Source organism: Lepisosteus platostomus, chromosome 4 (genome assembly GCF_059453375.1).
Source record: "Lepisosteus platostomus isolate fLepPlt1 chromosome 4, fLepPlt1.hap1, whole genome shotgun sequence".
Taxonomy (NCBI): Eukaryota; Metazoa; Chordata; class Actinopteri; order Semionotiformes; family Lepisosteidae; genus Lepisosteus; species Lepisosteus platostomus.
This window is the reverse complement of record NC_142614.1, coordinates 52,539,343-52,556,622: the sequence shown is the minus strand read 5'-3', so window position 1 is coordinate 52,556,622 and position 17,280 is coordinate 52,539,343. Positions and strand designations below refer to the sequence as shown.

Sequence of the window (17,280 nt, the reverse complement as noted above, 5' to 3'; positions counted from 1 at the left end):
CTTTTGTCAAACTAACATCTTAGTAGCCACTTCCACTTTTTGGCTCAACTGACATTTTTTGTGGTCAAGAGTACCTGTCTGTTACTCTGTTCATTAGGCTATTTATAACAATCTGCAGTCTGCTCCTTTGTTTTCATCAAATGACACCTGGTTTTTTATTGAATAATTGTCTCTGTCTGCTGTCTGTACTTATTTTTGTGAAATATCACAAATAAATGTTTTCAACAAAACTTATTAAGCAGTGGCAGCTTTTAGGTAACAGGTTGTCAGAACTCTGATTACAGTTACAAAAGATAACATCCAACAATGCTCTGATTATATTCATGTTATATAAGATACAATCCTATCCTTCAATATTATCAAAAAGCATGCATTCATGTTACAAAAATCAGTTAGCTCTTGGTTTATAGTTTGACACAAGCTGTCACCTTTAATTCAGCAAAAGATTCTTAGTAAAATACTAATGCCTTTTAGAATGTACCAATTGGCTTTCATTAAATCATTAGAAATAAGTGCACACAAGCCATTGAATCTCCAAATGGAGCTGTTCCTACCATCAGATGTTTTGGAAGTGGATTACATTTATGAATAACAAATCATTGCTATTTTATATATCAGCTTAATTAATGCCAGTTGTACGACTGGTTGACATTTTTCACTGATGTTGATTCAGCTGAGTTTTTTATATGGTCAAGTCCCTTTAGCTTTATGCTGTTGCCCCTTACTAAATCAGAAGTAGATCAGAAGTATTAGTTGGGTTTTGAAAAATGTAAAGCAACAAATCCACCGCCCGCATGGTATGAATCATTTTTTAAATAAAACTTGCTGCTCGGTTAATACAATCTCTCTTAAAACTGCTGAGGGTTTTAAGTTAGACCTCAAATTCAATAAACCTATAAACCTGTATCCAGTTTTTAATGCCTTTCATTGCCTTTCTAAGTTCATGTGAAAAAAAATGTCAATGATTGGTTGAGCTGCAGTTAAGATAGCAATTTATATTTAATCTTATTTGCAGTCTGATTTCCATTCTAGTCATGGTTATGTTAAGTTTTTAGTGATATTACAATGGCCTTCAATAAAAGTCACACTTTCAAAGCTGTCTTTATAGATATATCTAAGACATTTGATACTGTGGGTTACGTAATTCGTCTATAGAAGTTACATAGTACAGGTCTTGATATAAACTCCCTCCCATAGTTCTAGACTTACAGTACATAAACAGTATAAAGTCTGACACATTTGTTGTACAACCTTTTCTACTTACTAAGGGAGACCTACTGTACTGTACAAGGTCCTGTCTTCAGCCTCTACTTTTTTCCATGTTAACAATATTGCTCAGGCAAAAGACAACGCATCCACCTACATGCCAACAATACCGTAATCTTATACCCAGCTGGACCCACTTTTTTCAATAACGACATAATGTAATTGCAGTTTATTTCAGTAAGCTTCAGCAGGCTTTCTGTGACTTTATCTTTTGTTAATTTGATGCTATGCACTAAGAACAACTCAAACTGCTCCATTAGTAATGATCACAATTTTTGTAAGAAAGATCAAGTAAAAATTACTAAATATCTTCTTGTTGGATTGTGCTGTGAATTTCAAAGTTATATTAACACCTTTCTTTCTATCTTTCACATTAACGAATGTCATATGATCTTTACTCTTTGATTGGCCATATCTGCATACTAGACAAATGATTTAATGGTTTAAGTTAATTTACCGATCTTTAATTGGAAAAACAGCTCCTTATCTTCATAATGTATTGCAATGTTCTGTGCTGTCTCATAATTTTAGATGTTCTCTTATCTAGCTGAACCTCCCAAGAGCAACTACTGACTTTGGTCATATATCTTTTTTGTTTGCTGCTGTCAACAACTGGTAGACTCTGCAGAGTCTGCTGAAACTGTCTCTTATGTATCGGAGACCATTTTTGCACAGTTAAATCTTTACTGTTGCTCCTTCTTCCGTTGCTTGTTGTTACTCCTGTCACGTTCTGTCAAGCTGTTAACATATATTGAGTATATAAGTAGGACCATAGAAATTGAACCCGGGACCCCAGCAGTGTGGCAGCAATGCTAACCACTGCTCCATGGTGCCACTCTGAGTGGAGAATGTTTAAAGCAAAATATTTCTAAAAACCACATAGATCAAATTGAAACATAAAAGGAGTATATGGGCTACAAAAATAAAGGAATTACTTTTGCATTGAACTTTAGAACACAGTTACCAATTTTCTGTGTTTTTAGCTTTATACATAAAAGCCCATACAGTACAATGTTACAAAATAAATTATATATAGAACAAATAAGAGTAGATACAGAGTTTTACTAGCAAAGCTACATGTCTCTGATCTTCTAATTTATCCATGTGAACTCAACTACTGTATACTTGAAAGCAAAAGGTCCCACAGACCCCCATGGGCCAGTATGGTGACTTTGAAATTTCTCTGTTGTGCTCAGAACTGAAGCTTCAGAGGTCACCCGCTTTGAACCACAATGGCAATTTGCATTTTGTGCTGAAGCATCCTGTAAAACATTGGTCTCAACATTTTCTTTTAAATATATCAATATCTGTTTATTCTTTAAATTATCAGGTTGTTCAGAAAAATTGAAATGCTGGCGTTAAAGACAAATTTCATCCACTTTATGTATTGTCCACCGTTCAGATATATCCTTCTCACCTTAAGTTCTTTCCTGTTCAAAAACTAGACAGAGAAATAAATAGAACTGTAGCCTTTAAATTAGCTGGATATTTATAAATATATTTAATTGATTCATTTTCTATATTGCTTTTCTGATACTTTTCTATGTACATGCTGCCGTTCTATCTACTTTCTCTAGCTACTGTACAGTAGGTACAGTACTGTATATACTACATATATAAACTTTAAACACATCTTATCACAAACACGGTAAAAATACTCTTCTTCAGTGATGTATATTATTAAATAGTAATGTCAGCATTTCATGACTTCAGATTTGTAACCTTTGCCAACAGAACGCTTCACAATTTGAATGTGAAATGATCTGTTCGGATTTGGCAGTTCAAATGAATATTTAAATTCATGTCTTTGGATGTCCTAGTCATAAATCTAAAGTGAACTGATATACCTCTGAATTCTAATGCACTCTACACCACTGTCATTCTGTTATTTCTTACTACTTTTAAGCACATGGGAAAGCCTATAGAGTGAACAGGCCATTTGGCATTTTAGTTTATTTTATTTCTGGTAGTTGGCTCATTGAAGGACCTTGTCCTGCCATGTTTTTGAATGATCCCACATTCCTGTATATCTTTTCTCTTCAGATTTACTTTTAATGAGAACATTAAATATTAACAGAAGCCCATTAAAATAAAAAATAAACTTTTGCCTACAGCAATTGTTTCTTTTATCTGATGAATACAGTTCATTTACAGGGATAAAGTTGTGCTTGATGACCGTAGTTATTTCTCTGGGGCATTAGGAATTAGACGCTAATCTTAGAAGGCCTTTTGTTTCTCCTAATACTGCATGTCCTTACCTCAGACTATTAGCATAGAAGTGATCAAGTGTAGAAAAGGCAAACCCAGGCATACCAGCCTTCTTAGAACAGGTCAGTTCTAAGATCCGTAAGTGTTTGAGCAGGCTTAGCACTGATATTTACACGAGTAAAGCGAGTGATACTAGATGTCTGTAGACTTTTGGCCTTGCGTCCCTGTGTAAGAATAAATAAAGATTATGTAACCTAACAGCATCTGGTATGTATGAGTGAAAATTATGATTAAGTGGTATGAAATCACACCATTCCAGGATTGGAGCTGCCAGACTGCTGCATGATACTGAACCCAGGCTGATTTTAGTACTTAGTTACCAGTATGCTGCAGTCACAGTTTTGAAAATATAAAAGTAATGTGAATAATCAAGAGTTTGCTTGTACAATGCTCACAAAATTAAATTCAAAGGCTATGTGTCAGGAAACCAGTTGGTAGAACAGGAGGATCCTTATGCAGAACTGTGAATCTCACAGAATGCACAATAGAACAGGCACAATCCAAAAGACATAGTCCAGGGGCTTGGTCAATTAGGATGGCAATGAGTCCAGTAACCAGGGAGATCCAAAAGGTGTGGTCAAAAGGCAGGAGCAAAGATTTGGTACCAGGAGATCAGTCAAAAGGCATCAAAATGCACACAAGAGAATTCTACAGGAGGCTTCTCAATAGTAAGTATGGGGTGGTGTGTGAGGGAACTTTAAATATGAAGGAAAAGGGATGTGGTTGGATAATTGGTCTGGGAGTGAGAATTTGAGGAATCTGGTGCATGTGGGAATGTGATGGGTTCAATTAGGAATGAGATTGTGAAACAGTGGGAATGCAAGGGCTTTTTGCGAGGGAGAGTGTGGGGCGTGACACTATGTGATTGAGATTAGCTGGAATTTATGTTAAATTTCCCTAATCCTAAAAGACAGCTTTAAAGAGTCTATAACCTCTCTATACAGATTGTATACAGTTAAGAAAGGGAAATTGTGAATTGCTTTGTGTGACAAAGTGCCACAGTAAATATTCTTCTGGAGAAGCAGGATTAATTCTGTGAACATGACTTCACCCTATATTGTTTCAAAACGTGCGGCAAATCCCATTCATGCTTTTACAGATATTCTAATCATATAACATTTTTCCTCATTTTTAGTGTGCCATGGCTGTATGTGAGTCCAATAGAGTTGCCATTGAAAAGCTGAACTAACCATAGGAACTGTAAAATTCTATGCTTCTTTTCACAATGTGAAAAGATCAAAACAAAAATACCAAGCATGGCTGGGAACAGGCACAACTCCAGCTGACTCAAAAAGTAATTTTAACTTCCTGGTCAGCTGCACTTTTCACTTTGGCTTGGCTAAGGAACACAGAATTAACTCCACCCCAAGCTTTTTTTCAGAATTCTGAGGACTAATGACACTAGTTTATAAATGGACCCTTATTTGGAACATCCTCTAGGATTAGCTGCCTGGAAGGTTGGAATATTTGCATATTAATATTAAAATATTATAACAAAAACACAATTTAACAAATAAAATCTAAAATATGGCAAGAGCAAAAGAGAAATCACTGGTCTCCTTGCTAATGTTTGGAATAATTTATAGACTAATGCTTGGTCTCAGTAAATTAAAACAATCCACTTTGTATCTCTGGGTGTTACCAGATGTAAGATTAAATATCTTCTGATACCTGTTAGCACTGTTATGTTATTTAAATTTTATACTTATTTTCTTTCATTACTCTGTATCTGTGCCATACTGTAAAAATGGCATTGTTGTAAATTAGGATTTGGTCTCAATTAATGTATCTCATTAAAAAAATAAATACAAATGAACATTTTCTCCTTAAACCTGAAGCAGCCCAAGTGTTTGTACTTGTACTAACAGAATATGTCTTATAATCCAGTATTACTTGGTTTATCTTGCAGGTTTAACATCTGAAAAGATGGCCCCTTTTGTACTCCATTGTGGATCTCTCTTAATAGCATTGACATGCTACTTAATGGGGTCAACTTCTTCGCTCAACCTTGAGGATCCAAATGTTTGCAGCCACTGGGAAAGGTAAGAACCAAAACCAAACTAGTACTAATCAGTCCAACTCTGGGAAGTGCCAATGCATAATTTATATGCATTCTATCATTTGCTTTTCCAGGTTTCCATTGCAAAAAATAAAAAAGCTTTACAGCTTTTTATAGCTGTAAAATACACCACCTAGTACTGTATATACTGTATATTCCTACCCTTACTATTTTGTAAAATTACAAAACCAGACATACAAATTTTTAAATAATATTTTATCCAAAACCTGAACTAAAATTTCTAAGGTTAAAATAAATTATACTAAATAAAAGCTAAAGAGAAAAAAATGAAATATGTTGATTGCATAAATATTCTGATTGGTGAATACAGTAGTTGAAGTACCTTTCACAGCAATTACAGACTCTGACAATCTTACACACCTCCTTGGTGCAATTTGTTTCCCATTCTTCTTGGAAGAGGTGCAAATGATCTCTCAAGTTTTTTGGAAATCACTTTTGGTCAGTAGTTGCAAAGCCTTACCACAGATAAAAGATAATATTTTTTATTACTTAATCTTTCCAATGTCTATTGGACCAATTCAATGGAAAGAAAAAGAAAATTATAGTAATGAAAATTTGCTGAAGTGGAATCATTTGCTATATTTTTTATATTTCTTTCTCACATATAATTGATATCCAAAGCTTTCAAAAATAACCCATTTAAGAGCAGCAGATTTTAAAGAACAAAGATAAACTTAGGTTTCCCAGATAGTTTTCACACTGTCTGAGCCATTTTAACAGCCGTTGGCATTGTCCATGAAAGAAATACTAATATGAAACATTGTCTTTTCACAGTTTGTGTTAAAGAGTTTGATTTGTTTTGCTGTGTTTGTTTAGAGATCTCTCACATTCCACATTCACTGTATTTTGTAGCCAAAAACAAAATTCAGCCAGACAGATTTAATATTTATTATACATTGTATACATTCATTTTAAACTTTTGCAATCACCTCTAAGAAGGATATCTTGTTAAATGTTTGTCCAACTTGCTGGAAATTACACAGATGTGATTGAGGGTATGTGAAATACATTGAAATGAAAATTCCCCCAAAATAAGCAGTGCTAGCTACAGTATGCTACAATGACTGTTTATTATGAGTACCATTTTGATTGAGTACTGGGTCTGTATACATTATAACAGAGATAGAGAATCCTGGTCACACTTGAAACATTGATGGAAGATGGAAGAGTTTTTCAATTGATCCCATTTAGGCAATAATGGACAAATGTAAGTCATTAAGAGCAGAGCTGAAATGAAACCCTGCAGATACAGTGATTTTCCAGGATTAGTGCTGCCTTTTCTTGCTTTATTACATTGCAGACCACTGGGATAAGCATGTCCTGAGGAATCACATCTTTTACACGTTAAGTGGTATCCTGAGCACAGAGCAAATATACAGTAAAATTCTGACAAGCCTACACGTCTGCAAACCATATGGAAAATCTTGTTTAGAGAAGCAAAGACCTATCAGAAGTGACACTGTAAATACACACCCAATTGGCTCTTTTCTAGATTAAAGTGGTATGACGAACTACACCTGGACATCCCTTGACCCAAATGCACTTGAATGTTGTATGATCTGAATTTAGATAAAAAGTTGTTTTGCTGGACCACAGCCACAGGGGCCACAGGACTTTACAATAAGTGACTCAGCAAATAACTGTTAAAACACCTAATGATCCCTTTGTGCCTTATATTCAGTGACTGACTCCTGCTGTATGCGCAATCTCAGTTATCAGCTTGACAAGTGTGCATGAGTCATCTGATTTAGGTCGCTCATCTCAATTTTCTTAGAGGGTCCCCAGTGTCAGTTTCTTTACTTATTGGATCCTCTCATATCTGAGCAACATTGTTACATATTAGAAAATATTATGAAGAGAGTTTTGTGTCACAGAGTCATGACTGTAAGCTTGTCGACCTAATTCCTTTATATAGCACAAACAGATGATCATGATGCTATTGGTGTTTGCCAAGCATTGCAACAATTGGTTCTGGAACATTGATTTTTTTTCAAAGTACCATTCACATACATTATCTCTGTTCCCATCTCTTTCTGGGGGAAATTTGGAATTTCATGTTAATTGGATGAATTATCATTCTTCTTAGAGGTGATTACAAGACTTAATATCCATCCTACAGTATATACTGTAAATTTGTACACTAGGTGAACATGCTGTACAGTATATACTGTACTTTAAATATCAACATTTATATACATCTAGAGTGTACTGTATATATGTGCATGTCATAGACATTTTATGCTTCTCTTTTCTTGCATTGCAACACACTATAAGACGTACAATAATCATTAGAGTAGGTAGCTGCTAAGCAAATCTTTTTAATGTTTTTTGTGGTGTCTTAGTGACCATGTTGATAACATCCAGTATATATGACATAAAAATCAGAATTACGCATCCTGAAATATGCACATTGTTAAAGTTGCATTGAAGTGTTAATTATTGCAGAGTAATTAGAAATTGTAGCTTGTCAGTCCAGTATAAAAGAACAATAGTTCTGTCTTATACATCTGTCACATTGCATGCAAAGAGTATTTGGACAGGATACAGACAGATATTCAAGACTATGTAGATTGTATGGAGCCAAGTTAAAAAAATTTTTTTTCCAAAATCCAATATATTAAATAATACATCAAGCTTGTGAAATAAATACTATATATATAAGATCTATATCACCAGATCACAACATAACTATGTATTGGCTTTATATATTCATTTAAAAATTCCTATGTATCATTTATGTTATGACTGCTTAGGAGTGAGGGTGTTTAGGAGTTAATTAGGAGTTTAATACTGTATGTTGTAAACCACCAAATTTAATTAAAAAAACATTCAATATGTTGTTATTTTGCTGTTAAAACACTAATGTAGCATTTGTATTGGACAAAATACAGTATGTGTTAGCATTAATTCATTTCATTCTTGAAATGTTCTCAAAATGTTATATTTTGAAAATTATTAAAGAACAAGAGTAGTTTAATAACTGTGGTTCAGATGTTTCCTTTCCTGTCTTATACTAGTGTTTTTGCCAGATACGGTAATTGTTGCAAGAATTTTGCCTAAGTGAGTCCATGTCTCTGCTTTCTGTTGATCAAATTTTGTCTATATTGTATTGTCTTAGAATCAATTATAGAAGACATACGGGTTTCCATCAGTAATATGGAAGCAAAACATAAGCAAAAAATAAATAAGCAGTGATGAAAGTCTTAAAGAGGTCTCTTAAGGACAAGATGTCACATATTGTACACAAAATTCTGGAAATGTTTTTCAAGTGAAATAAATCTATGATAAAGCAATTCTGAAACACCAGAGCACACATTTGCATGCTTAAAAAACTGTATTTTGAAATGTTTATAAAGTAAAATTGGTTGGAACAGGACTAATGTTGCACAGGACTATTCAATATGGGAGAACTCTTTGCTGTTCCATAAGTCATTCCCCAGGAGGACAGAAAGAATCTGATATTTAATCCCCTTTGTTGCACCTTAATGGATCAGTTGTTAAGCCACTTAATGGGCTTATCATTATGTATTTCTTGGTGAGTTATGAGACCACACACACTTCATATAAATAGTATATGTACTAGTAATTGAATATGCACTTTTCTTCCCTCAGCTATTCGGTGATCGTTCAAGAATCCTATGCACATCCCTACGATCAGGTATACTACACCAGCTGCACTGACATACTCAACTGGTTCAAATGTACCAGACACAGGTAAGTTTTAGAATCTAAGTGGTTAATATTGGGTAGTGTTGGTATTAGCTACTGTCATAAGGCTTTTATTTTCTAATAATTGCAATCCTCATAGAAATGCTCACAAGTATGGCATTTATTTGATTAATACAGTACTTTGCTGTTTTTAATTTACATTTGAAAAGATATCAAAATGCGTTTCCAAATACAATAAGTGAAGCATTTTTGAAATAACAAGGAAAATGTACTGTAAATGTTCCTGCTCAAAAGTTTAATTTGCAAGCTTTTATTTGTAGTTTTTTAAAGCTTACTGTTTTAGAAAATAATTCAGATAACACTAGAGGACACAATTGAATCAGATTATAATTTGCAGTGTTCTAGATACTGTGCAGTATAAGTAAGATACACTATACAGGACAGTGAATCCTCACTTGTCAAAAAGGTATTTTTGTAGCAGATTCTTATTTTTTTCTCTAATTAGATCAAGGTGTTGTCTTGTAGAATTTATTTGGTTAGAATAACTACTTTGCTCTTTTCTTCTTGCTTTCAGAGTAAGCTACAGGACAGCTTATAGACGAGGAGAGAAGACAATGTACAGAAGGAAATCCCAGTGTTGCCCTGGGTTTTATGAGAGCAGAGAGATGTGTATTCGTAAGTAGTGTGTACAGTATCCACAGAAAATATTATGCATACATGCTTAAAATCAACAAATGTGCACTTACAGTATGACAAATACAGAAACACAAATTTGGAAACCTAAATAAATAAATTACAAGTCATGAACATAAACCCTCTCTATATAAATTATTGTTTTAAGAAACTGTATATTCTAAATTAACTGTACATGTACAGCATAACAAAATAATTCAAAGGTAAATATACGATACAATACGATACACTTTATTAATCCTCAAGGGCGAAATTCAGATGTCAACATGGCTCAAAGACATATAGTAAAGAACACAAAAACACTGCACAGACATAACAGTTATTTCAGGACATACAGTATAGCTCAGTACATTGACACAATTGATTGTACCATTCAGTACACAAGAACAGTAAAAAACAGTAAAGGTCCAAGATTAGAAGTCTTAGAATACTTTGGACATATTCGGTGCTTGGGTGGGTGCAAGTAGAAGTTCAAGTTCAATATTTTATTTTATAGTTGCATGGAATTTGGTTCTGTGAGCTGCTACAATTAAAGATATACTGTACAATACAAACACATACAGTATGCATCTTCACATTCACAAACCATCTTAAACACAATAAACCATCCTTAACATACTAAAAAGGATCTCCTAAACCTCTCTGTGGTGCATCAGGGAACTAAAAAGCAACACTGAAGAGGCTTTTTTTATTTGAAATATCCTCGTGAATACATTTGTAAACCATTTGTAACTGGTGGCATCTCCTTAAACAATGATTTTGGCTAGATGGTTTTGTAAATGATTATCATTCTTTTGCATTACCTTTTATAATTTTTGATCCATTCTTTCTTATAGAACTCCTTCAAGGTATTGAAATGTGAAGGTTTTTTATAGGAATAGCTAACCCCAGGTCCTATCGTATGAACACTAATATTTGACATCACTCTGGGGTTCTTTGTGATTTCCTGGATGGATGTTTGGGTTGCTCTTAGGAAAACCTTGGCAGGATAGCCATTCCTCTGTAGAGTCCGTCTATATTCAGTCTTGAATATTTTCCATTTGTAGATTTTCTGTCTGAAAGTTCATGGATAGAGCCCTAAATGTTTAGAAATGTTTTTATAACCATCTCCAGACAGATGAGTATCAACTACTCTTTGTGATGCCCCACTGGGCGTGGTGAAATGAAATTGTCTAAAGTAATAAATGGTTCCAGGATAACAAACGCATCCTTATGAAGCTGTAAGTTTCAAACCAGTGCTCTTAATTTTTGTAGTGTACTGAACAAAAAACAGCTACCACAAAACAAAACAACCAAACCAAACCAAACCAAACCTGCCTTCTGTCTTCAGATAACTGGTACCACTTCATGACAGACTGACTCAGAAAGCCTCAGCTTCCTGCTTTTTACGTACTTAACTGACCAATCATCTTGCCCCAAAGGGTCAGGTGACTGAGGATAGCCGCTAATTCTCCAAAGGTTTGTGGGAATGGAGTCCAGACAAGGCTGCCATTTTGTCTGGACCAGCTGTATTCTCATAAAATTGATTTTAAACCATTTTTAAGCAAACACAGGCTTTTAGTAAACAAGGGTATCTTTGTAGTCTTTTATTGTAAATACCATAATTATACTGGGGCTCACACACTTCTTTTTCAACACTACAGGTTCATGAAGTTATTCAGTCTTGAGCTTAATATTTGTTTTATAGCCTATTTGACATCACTACACGCTCAAGATTCATATTAAGTATGAATTGAATTCATGTGTTGTTAAAAAAACAATACATTTTTAAGAATTGTTCTGTCCCGATCTTAATTTTTCTGAATTTCCCTGAACATCAAGCTCCCTTTTTTAGAATAGATTTTACTTTGAATCAGATCCCACACTTACAACCACACAAGAAATAAGGCAGACTTCTGTAAATTATGTGTATCCCACATCAGTTATTTTTGTAAGTACTATAGATGATGGTGTTTCCATGCCTTTTACAAACAGATAACCACATGGGAAATTTTATTTCAAGCCCAGCTAAAGACAGCAGCATATACGGTAAGGCTACAAACATGAAAATGACTAGTGCCAATATCATGATGAAAAAGTGAAAGAGATTTCTAAATGTTTACAGAATCTCCACTTACAACACTGTTGTTACAACACAATGTTGCATTAGTCATTTCATCAGCCTGAACATAATTCACATCTCTAAAAAAGTTTCTTTTAAAAGAATTTATGACATCATAAAGATTTACGAGATGCTCTCATAAACTTCTTCCGCCCTTTTCAATTGCAGCATGTGCTCAGAAGCTCAGATTAAGTTGGAATATCACTCAGTTTTTTATGTAAAAGCTTCCTTCCATTCATTCTAAAAAAAACTGCTCATCATGGGTTGTAGCAACCCAGAGCCTTTCTCTGAATCACAAGTGGAACTGAGAGCACATGACTGCTCTCACCCTAGATATGAAGCTGGTTCATCACAGGGCTTTGTGAGAATTATTATTGTGTCACATGCCATTAATGAAACTGTATGGGTGCAGGCATTTTCTCAATTTTTTTAATTCCACACCTTGTGAATTAGAGCATCAGGATGGTGCAGTGATGAAGTCCATTTAGATTTGGAAATAGCAAGCCTGCTTGAAACTATGACCCAAAAAACAAGCTCCCTTTTCTCATGGTCCAAATAACAGGGTAACATCATCTACTGTAATGATTGCTGTTGACACATGATACAGTACAATCAATGCTGTATAAGCAAAGAAAGTCAACTGGGTGTCTATTTTTAAAATAGAATGGAGAAGTTTTATTCTTTATACTATGCCTGTCCCTCCATATTTAAATAGTTTTAGTAATGGGTTTGTATTTGGCGAATCAGGTTGCTACAGCCTGCCCAACTCTTAAATATGCAATTGATTTAAATGTTAATGAAGAAAATTTTAAAGCCACTATTTCAAAAAGCATCTTATACAACCATTAAAGTACCATATATAATTTGTCTTGAATGAAAAATGTTAAAAATAATGCCTTTCATTTCTAAACTGATGTAAACCACACATTTCACGGTACAGTGCATGTTATTTCCTTCTGGATTGGACTCAAATTTGGTATCTTATGATGTTGCGATATCTAATATTGCAAAAATAATTATAAGTCAAAAATAAAATAAGTCAAATCAGATGGTTTGGAATGATAATTCTGTATAATGGAATCAATATTAATCCAAGTGAGGAAGGTCAGATATTGATACCAGTGAATTCTCTTCCTAATCAATATTATTCAATTTAAATTGTAATTCCTTTGTTCTCTAATTCACCCAGTCTGGCATTAATCAGCAATTTCTGCCTGGATGAGCTAGATTGATTATACTGTGTTTAGTAAAACATTTTCATTAAAAAACAACAGGCAAATATCACTAAATTACTGAACAGTAATTGTTACAGTGTTAAAACTTTTTTTGTTAGAAAAATAAGCCCTTCCCCCCAGAAAACACAATAATGTTTAATATAAAATGACACATATCTGGGAGCCTCATTTTTTCTTGTATAGATGAATAAAAACACCTGTAAGTAATAAAGTAGATTCTAGTTCTTTACAACTCAGGCTTATGAATAAACTAGTTTATTAAATAAAGTTTTGTTCCCCCGTAGTCCAACTAGAAATAAATGTACAAATAAAAATATTGAGAAGTAATCTTGTATACCCTACTACTTTCTTTCATTGATGTTTATTTTCTTCCATATGCTTGTTTTTCTTATTTCTAATGCAAAGAGAAAATTATTTAGACATATGCTGTAATTAAATGAGGATAATTCAAACTTTGCACACAAATTGGACTTCTAAACTTGTTAAAAAATAATTGGAGCCAAAACTCAGTTCAATTCAATAACAAAGGAAGTTGTTGATTCATATTTGCTTCATTGCTCTGTTAATCATATTTAAGATTCTTAATTTCCAAAGGCACGGTTTGTACAAGTGCTGTTTTCCTGAAAGGAATGAGAAAAGAGGACGACTCTACCTTAGTGTGCACAGGGAATCAATATTTCACGTCTTTCAAGGTTTAGTGTTTTGTTCAAACATTAACAATAACAGAATGAGTTTTACTGGATATACTGCGCATTTACTGTATCTCAGGCAAAGAACTCTCTGCATTCCTATACAGTATGTGGTCAAGCCTCTGGTTTAACTTCTGCATTTATGGTGTCTGATAAATTGGACTTCTTACAGTATGTGGATCTAGGTTCATTCCTAAAAACTTAATATAGAAGGTCTGTTTGGACGTGAAAGCTTGTCATTTGACCCTACTTTCCCTTGTTTTCTTTCTTCCTCCAACTCCCTGTGCCCTGCTACAGCTCACTGTACTGATAAATGTGACCATGGCCGTTGTATTGCTCCCAACAGCTGTCAGTGTGAGCCTGGCTGGGGTGGATCCAATTGCTCGAGTGGTAAGTCTTCACCTGCTGTTGTCTGTCTTACATTATGCCTACATTTCCATTCGTGCCACTGGGGCAGACTGTGGGATTAGAGAAAAGAGAGGAGAAGCCATCAATGCTGATTGCTCTTTTCTCCCTCCCCTATTTCCCAGTTTTGCCTTTTGCTTTCCTTTTGCTTTATGAGATTCTGGATAAAGTAGGCATTGTACTGTATATGTAAGGTAGGCAGTATACAGTATATATGTCAGGTATACAGACTTCTCCGGTCTGGAAAATGTGTGTAGTTCTGCAATGCTTTGCATTTTAAATGCTGTCTTTTTTGTTGGCCTCTTCTGCTTGACTCTGCCCCTGTAAACTACACAGGTCTGTGGATGTTTCAGTGTTTAACATTAAACCATTGCCTTCACTAGATAAATTCACTAAGCACATGCTAGATGTTTTTTAAGTGATAGAACCAGGTAGTTTCATCGTTTTCCACCTACTGTAGATACTGAAGCTACAAGTTAATTAATACGATTTTTCAAAAAGCAATATGTGCAGAAAATAAAACAGCTGTCAGCTTCAGTAGTCATCATAAATGAATTTGAACAGTCTGTCGCCCCTCCTATTCCTTGATTATGACAATGTTCAATTACAAAAGCAACATGATTTTATGTTCTCCTTCATAACTTTTTATTTTACCTGTGAGATGTACTGTAGTTTTCCTGCAAATATAGTGGCTTACAGCCTCTGTATAAATCCTGTCTGCAGGTCTCATATTGCAGAGCCTCATGAAAGAGCTATTGTTATGTCTGAAACTGTAATGTCTCCAGAGACTAACTAAAAGGCTGTGTTGTCTTAACAGGACAGAGAAGAGAGTTTGACCTGGAAAGATTAGTTCTGTGCTGGTACTGTTGTTCTGCATGGTATTAGAGGCGAATAAGATTTCTGTTCACATGCTTCTAAAGCTGAGTTTCAGATTTTGTTTTCTAGAAGCTGTTCAGTAACTTGACCCTAAGGAAGATGGCACTTTCATTTAGTGAATTTTCATTTCATTTCATTCACATTCAGTTCTTCTCAGTTATTCAATTCAAACTGAAAAAAGAAACTAGAGGGTGTTAATTAGTAACAGTAGTTGTAATATCGCAATAATATAAGATTAGTCAAATTAGTATGTGAACTGTTTTTAAATGTTTGAAAAATTAATTAATTTCAAATCCTGGGCAATTTCTCCTTTACATTTAATCAAGGTGTAATTGTGATAAACTTGATAAAACAGAACCGTTTTCAGATTAATTCTGAATATAGATCACTTGGTACCTTTAAAATGTTCATTGATATATGATCTTTCCAGCATCAACAAAGTTAGAAATTACAAGAATGAAGATCAGATAATAAAGACAGCAAAGTTAGTCTACAATTAATGGTTATAGATATATGTAAATTGTCTGCTTTGTCATGTGTACATTTGAATATTCAGCTAGAGAAGACTTTTGGTTGATTGAACACACTTACAGTCTCCTCATTTTAGTGATCACAATTCCAAAGAATGAATCTCAGGTGAATTAAACTTTAGGCCTCAAACTTCTAACTGCCTGCAAAGATTTTTTTGTATGTTCACAATTGAATGTTCATTCCGATTAAACAATAAACACTTTTTCACCGGTTCTGTTTGATGCCATCATGAGTAATCATTTGAAGTGGGTCTGAGGATACCAGTTTTAGAAAATATAATTTCCCCACCTATTTTCAAGCATCACACAAAATTTGAGTTCTTAATTTCACATGAAAAGGTTTGAATGCATAAAATGATCAGAAGAAGATCTGGTACCAAGGTTCTGGGTTGAGAACATATTTTTTGCTGATACAGGTAGCTGTTGTTGACAAAGTTTGGTCAGAGCTTTTCTACATCAACACTGTGTGAAAACATAACAGTGCAGTGCAGGCTTTTTCAGCATTTTCTTAGGTTGTTTCTTCTTCTTGGGAAAAAAAGACAGCTACGTTTGTTGTCAGTCATGTACTTTCAAGGCTGTTGTGTATCATTTTTTGTTGACTGCTCCTTATGAACTCTTTCTAAACAACTGAGAATACCAACTTCATTTTCTAGGTCAACAAAGGCTAGCTTGTAGAAAAAGTGGCTAAAAGATGGATCTTGTTCTTTCGTCTGATTTCATAAATATTTTAGCAATATAAAGAAGCACAGCAAAATACATTTTTTAGTTGCATTGGTTTGATTTCTATTCCTCTACCTCTTTTTTTCCCTTTTAATACTACCTCAGGCTGTGTGTGAGAATGTATGAATCATGATAATCATTGACTGGTAAAGACATTAGTATGTACTGTATTGTGCCTGAAGTGCATCTGGTTTGTTTAGGAACATATGAAAGGTCACAAACAAACAAGAGGAGGCCATTTGGCTCTTCCTTCTTGTATGGCTGCTAATTGATAGGAGGATTTTGTCTGTATTTTCTTTAAAAGACAGAAAATTGGCTTCAGAGTGCCACAAGACTTTGTACAAAATGAGTCTCATGTTTTTTAGTTTTAAATGTTATTGGTGCAGTAGCTTACCTTAAATTTAGCTGCTAGCCTTTGTGTAGAGAACTAACCTTTGGTATAAAACAGATTGGTGGCTTACTTGATAAAAACAACCTGTGAAAATGTTCTTAAAGCAACTACAAATAACCTACATTAAATAGAACCCAATGTCTTGCCTTTGCCTTTAGTCTTTGTAGCAGTAGATCAGTCTGCAAAATCTTTACTTTATGTTACTATTGGAGCCCCAGTGGTAACATGTTAAGAGGCATGGAGGCTAAATTTAGCCAGATCAAAGGAAATCTAAAAGTAAATATCAAACTGCTTTAATCTGCTCACACTGACTCAGATGTGTAATGTTTCTGTACAGTTTACCAGCACCATTACTTG

General features: G+C 34.3%; 1 protein-coding gene across 1 annotated transcript in view; it reads left to right on the top strand.

Annotated features, from left to right (window-relative positions):
* Positions 1-17,280, top strand: part of megf10 (multiple EGF-like-domains 10) — a 97,913-nt gene that overhangs the window by 15,941 nt on the left and 64,692 nt on the right. Inside the window, exons 2-5 of the mRNA XM_088629839.1 lie at positions 5,444-5,576; positions 9,227-9,328; positions 9,858-9,958; positions 14,299-14,391. Of these exons, the coding sequence (XP_088485965.1) occupies positions 5,461-5,576; positions 9,227-9,328; positions 9,858-9,958; positions 14,299-14,391 (412 nt within the window). The 5' untranslated portion in view covers positions 5,444-5,460. The remainder of the gene's footprint in view (positions 1-5,443; positions 5,577-9,226; positions 9,329-9,857; positions 9,959-14,298; positions 14,392-17,280) is intronic.